The 5,368-nt window shown below is 38.1% G+C and overlaps 1 protein-coding gene across 1 annotated transcript in view; it reads left to right on the top strand.

The window, feature by feature from the left end:
- The window catches only part of LOC107694860 (voltage-dependent L-type calcium channel subunit alpha-1D-like), a 13,039-nt gene that overhangs the window by 3,280 nt on the left and 4,391 nt on the right, over nt 1-5,368 (top strand). Inside the window, exons 2-3 of the mRNA XM_016494554.1 lie at nt 1,578-1,959; nt 4,752-4,861. Coding sequence (XP_016350040.1) covers nt 1,727-1,959; nt 4,752-4,861 — 343 coding nt within the window. The 5' untranslated portion in view covers nt 1,578-1,726. The remainder of the gene's footprint in view (nt 1-1,577; nt 1,960-4,751; nt 4,862-5,368) is intronic.

Below are 5,368 nucleotides of genomic sequence, written 5' to 3'. Positions count from 1 at the left end.
GATTTCGATATAAGCCAAGAGGAGACTGGTTTTCCTTTGCTAAAGTAAGGAAACTTTGCTTCATTTGCTCCTGTTAACAAACATTGGTTTTCGCAATGCCGACATCTTACGTCATCCTCCTGGAGCTGCTTCCGAGTACAACTGTTGGCGAAGAAGAAAGTCATATACACCTAGGATGACTTGAGGGTAAGTAATTTATCGGCTAATTTAAATTTTTGGATGAACTAACCCTTTAAGTCAAATAACGGCCTAAATTGTTGTCTAATAAATACTTTTTACATTTCCTGGGTTCTCAAAAGCAGAGGCTGTCATAGCTGGGTAAAGCGCTATAAATTATAACTTCTATAAATTAAAACAAATACATTTTTGTGTTCACATTTGCTCCAACAACAAAGGAAAATAAAAGCATGATTGTGCTTCTATGACTTTCCAAAAGAGGTAAAAAATATCAAAGGATTATGTTGGTCAGAAGAGAGAAATGTGTTAAATTTGCCATCACTCCCTTAGAATTTATATTAGAAACACACACACAGCAGCATTTACCAGGTAATAAAGCTCATAGTAGGGCTGTGCAATATATTGAAATTATTGAAATATCGCAAATGTACATATCGCAATTGGCATATCGCTACAGCTTGCAATATTTGGGGCCATGAACAAAAGACAAAGAGAAAATCACTCACTGCTCTTACCTAAATAACTTTTGTAGCTTAAATAAGAATCAGTGCATATTGAATTCAAAGAGTAAATACTAAGCGGTGTTTTATTTTTCCTTTTTATTATTCAGTTCCTAAACTCATGTTAAAATGATTACACTAATGTTAAAATGACATTTTTATGTAATGCTCGAGTAAAATACATATCGTTCACTTTCAGAAGTTGGTGTAGGGGTGTGCTTTCTTATCAGAATCAGAATCGGAATGAGCTTTATTCACCACTTAAGTGTGCGCAAACACAAGGAATTTGTTGTGGTTTTACAGGAACTCTTGGTACATACATACATACAAACATACATACAGCTGAGTAAAACTGTTTCATATGAGCATGTGGCACTTTAAGCATTATCGTATCACATATCGAATATCGCATTATTTAATGAGTTACCGCATATCGCATTTTTCTTCAATATCGCACAGCCCTAGCTCATAGTGTTATAAATGTACATTAATTAAAAAAAGAAAGAAAAGAAAATATAAACAACTTTGCTAGAAGGGTCCATCCTCACACAAAGCTATCATACGGCTTCATAAAAACCTAAAGAGTCGTATGGGCTACTTTTATACTGTTTTTGACGTGAAAGTAAGTAAATAAGGGCCGGATTTTCATGTTTTATTAACTATCTCTTTAAATATAGAGGTTCTTTTGGTGCCCACGTCTTTTACACGTTGGATTGCTCGCAAACCTTGGTTGAGACACTGGCCTTTTAGACCCAAAGACATACTGTATGCATCTTTTAGTCCTACGCCTACATTGTTGCATAATATAATGTAGCAGTGAAGAAAGTCACTGCACAGCCTCCCACTATATTCTCTGCGCTTTCTCGTTTTCTCTCTAACTCTCCTCTCTGTCTTTCACAGAGGCAAATTATGCCAGCAGTACCAGAGTCCCTGTCTCTGGTGACGTGCCAGCCTGTTGGTGAGACCCTCCGCTCCAGCGCCCACCCTTGTGCCCTCTCCCCTGGCAGGCCCATGCTGGTGGACGCCCCGCTCAGGCCCACGCCCGCACCATGAGCGCCAACGGCTCTGCTCCGCCTGCTGCGACTCCTGCCACGCCCCCCGCAGCCTCCGTGCCTGTATCGTCAGTGGTACCGGTCGGCTCGCTGGCCCAGAAGAAGCGGCAGCAGTATGCCAAGAGCAAAAAACAGGGCAGTTCGGCCAACACGCGGCCGCAGAGAGCTCTCTTCTGCCTCAACCTCAACAACCCCATCCGCCGGGCCTGTATCAGCCTCGTGGAATGGAAGTATCCTTTACTGTGTGTAAAACATTGGGATTGATTAATATCAAGGCCCTTGGGGTGTTTAAAATGTTCTCATATCCAAGTTTAAAGGAGTTTTTTTTCCCCCAAAATGACAATTTTGCCATCATTTACTCACCTTTGTGTCGTTCCAAACCTGTATGACTACTTTTTTCCTTCTTTTTATACACAATGGAGCTCAAAGTTGTTTAGACCCCAACTTTCTTTAAAATACTTTGTCTTTCGCAGAAGAAAAAAAAGCGCTTTGGCTTTGTGGTGCTATCAGAACATTGCTGTTTGACTATATCCACCCAATGGTGGTAGCCCTTACGAAAATTAACTGTGGTTTTACTACAAATAAAACCAAAAAAGCTTGGTTAGGTAAACCATGGTAACCACAAATTAACCGTGGTTTTGCTACACTAACCATAGTTTAACAAAGGTATTTGTAGTAAAACTGTGGTTATACAAATGGTAATCAATACGCCAAAAACTATGGTTAGTACACTTTTACTATAATAAAACCATGGTTAATTTTCATAAGAGTTGGAGGTCTATCAGGTCGGTTAGGTCCATCAGGTTGGAGGCAGCTTGTTAAAAATTGCTACAGAGCGATGCATTGATGCATTTTTGCAGGCCAACAAAAAACCAACAGGATTTTTCCATTTGCTTTTGGATTATGGCAGAATATAAGGTCTGTGACCAACAAAAGTTGATGATTCTAGACATTTGGTTAATCTTCACAAATGAACATCTATGAATTTTGAAGCCTAAATACAATCGCCAGAAGTAAAGACGTAAATGTAGGCTATAAAACAAACAGACTTCAGCGTCATCACCAGTAAGCTTCTGACAACTCCTTCCTGAGTCTTGATTTTAAAAACACTTTCCCTAAAAGTTTGAGTTAGAATGGTTTGCAAGTGCATGATTACAAACACAGTGAGGCTGTTAAAGTAGACTAGTGAAGAACAGTTGACTCAAATATTTGTATGTTTCATGGAAAAAATGGTGGCATACAGGTTTTCACTATATTTGATTTTTGCAGATTTGCTTTCGAACACATGGAAAAACTAGTGGTCTGTCCTTCAAATCCGAGTTTGTTGTTTGTAAATACACTTTGAAGTTTCTTCTGGCATTATTTCTCTAGAAAACTAAAATATGGTGTGGTTTGCTTGTGGCCTGTGATGAAAATAGATGAAGGCGGGATGAAGTAATTGAGCAAATCATCAAGAGAACAAGTAAACAAATGAAAGTAGTCCACCTTTGCATCTAGAGCAGACATCCCAGCTCGTGATCTCCGGTAGAAGCTTGTCTGGTGGTCTTTATTAGAGAGAAGCTGTGTTCCCTGCAGTGAGAAACACCTTAATCTCAAACGCAAGTCAGCCTGTGTAGCTGAGCTTTGAAAAGAACATCTGTTCCCCCCAGCCCTACGGGAAGATAAAGGAGCTATGGCTTCCAGGCTGTAGATTTCAGATTCATCTCTTCGAGAGAGGATGTATAGCCTAGAATGTCTCATTTTTTTAAAGCTGCATATTGTTGTTATACAATATAATGTACAGTGAAACAAGCATTGAAGGTGTTAACATTTGTGTAGAAATGTGTTGTGTAGAAATATGTTAACCTTGCGCTACCAGCCTTGTCTTTCCTCAAGGGATTCATGGGAAAGTCAGAGAGAACTTGACCACCCCTGATTCCTGAATGGTGCATAATCTAACATTTTAGTGTCCTAGCTCATGGCCTAATAAGAGTATTTAGCAGAGTAAAATTAGAGCATTGCATTGCACTAGATTTAAAAAACGCATTAAGTGTAATGAGAGACGCAACCCAGAATGTAGCGTAAAATGTATCCTTGACACACAAAATTAGGCATTTTTGTGAAAGCAGAGGATAGATTTATATGATTGACTGTCAAATATTGAATGTAGACTGCAGCATTTTTAGGTCCTCTGACTCACAGCAGTTTTATTTACATTTTGTACGTCTCACTAGCAAGAAAGCAGAGCAGCTGAGTCAGTGCTGTTGTGATGGACTTTTTACTGTTAAACCGCATGCAAGTAGCTACTCACTGCTATTTACTTACTTCTGACACTTTTGAGCAATCACAAGATGAAGTTTAGCTCAGTTGAATAATAAAGATGTACAGATCAACAGGGCCGGTGTGACCGTTTCAGGCCAGTTGATGGAACATAGTCCACGATCATTGAAAAATTAGATGATATATGTTTTTATGCCTTGTAAACATACAAATTTTGTTTTCTGTGATGTTTTGAATATTGTTTGTGAATTAAATATCACCAAGGAAATATAGGTACTCAACTTATCAACAAAGGTGAAGTTTTGTTGAAATTGCAAGAAATAAAAACAAATCAGCAATCTTATGCCGTAATTTAAATAATACATAGGGCTTATAAAAACATAAATGTGTTTTTCAGACCCTTAAAAAATGAAATGAAAATGCTAGCAAGCCAAGTAACAAATCTGAATTTATGGCAAGAAAAAAAAGGAAACTTTTGAATAATAGGTTTGGAGTAATTCCATTTTAATCTAGCCAAATTGAGGGATGAGTTGAAATTTGATTTGTTATTCACATTCTGACCTTGAATTTAAATTTTTCCCCTCCCCATGGTTTTAAATATGTACAATATATGCCAGCTTTTTTACTTGTTTGATTGATTCCAGTAGCAAATTTAACTTGTAAACCTTCACAAGAATGACTGGATGTATATATTAATTGCCTCTGACTTTAATTATTTTTAATTATTGATTCTCTTTGTTCTACTCCTTAACTTTCATCTCAGGCCATTTGATATCTTTATATTGATAGCGATTTTCGCCAACTGCATGGCCTTAGCTGTATACATCCCCTTTCCCGAGGATGATTCCAACTCAACCAACCACGACCTGGTGAGTAAATAACTGCAACATTTTGACCTTTTAGCATGTTCCAGTCTGACCCCTGCTATGACCCCAAACCCCACACTCACATTAACTGTTGTTTGCATCTGAAGATGGGTCTCCGGTCAAAGAGCGTCTCCTAAGGCAGTGGTTCTCAAACTTTTTACAGCGGCGTACCCCCTGGGGCATTTAACATTCTTCTGCATACCCCCTCTCTTCCACTTAGACCGCAGTCACACCTTTTCTATTAAAGGACAATATTTGCCCCCTTAAATTGATTTAAAGGTGCATTTTTTTACCTTTATAGAGGCAAATATTTTCTATCCTTATTAATTGTGTCATGTTTTATGTCATATTCTTAACATTCCATTAAGTGTATTATTAATATAATACATAAAGCAATACATTGTCAGTGATACTTGTAGATTTAAAAATAAAACCACCAATAGGTGGCGGCAAGTCGCTGTCTTAATGAGCTAGGCGTCGCGTCATTCATTCATTCATTCAGTAAGTAACGAAG

This window comes from Sinocyclocheilus anshuiensis, unplaced genomic scaffold, assembly GCF_001515605.1.
Source record: "Sinocyclocheilus anshuiensis isolate Anshui unplaced genomic scaffold, SAMN03320099.WGS_v1.1 scaffold294, whole genome shotgun sequence".
Classification (NCBI taxonomy): domain Eukaryota; kingdom Metazoa; phylum Chordata; class Actinopteri; order Cypriniformes; family Cyprinidae; genus Sinocyclocheilus; species Sinocyclocheilus anshuiensis.
The sequence above is the reverse complement of the archived record's forward strand: the minus strand, read 5'-3'. Positions and strand labels throughout refer to the sequence as shown.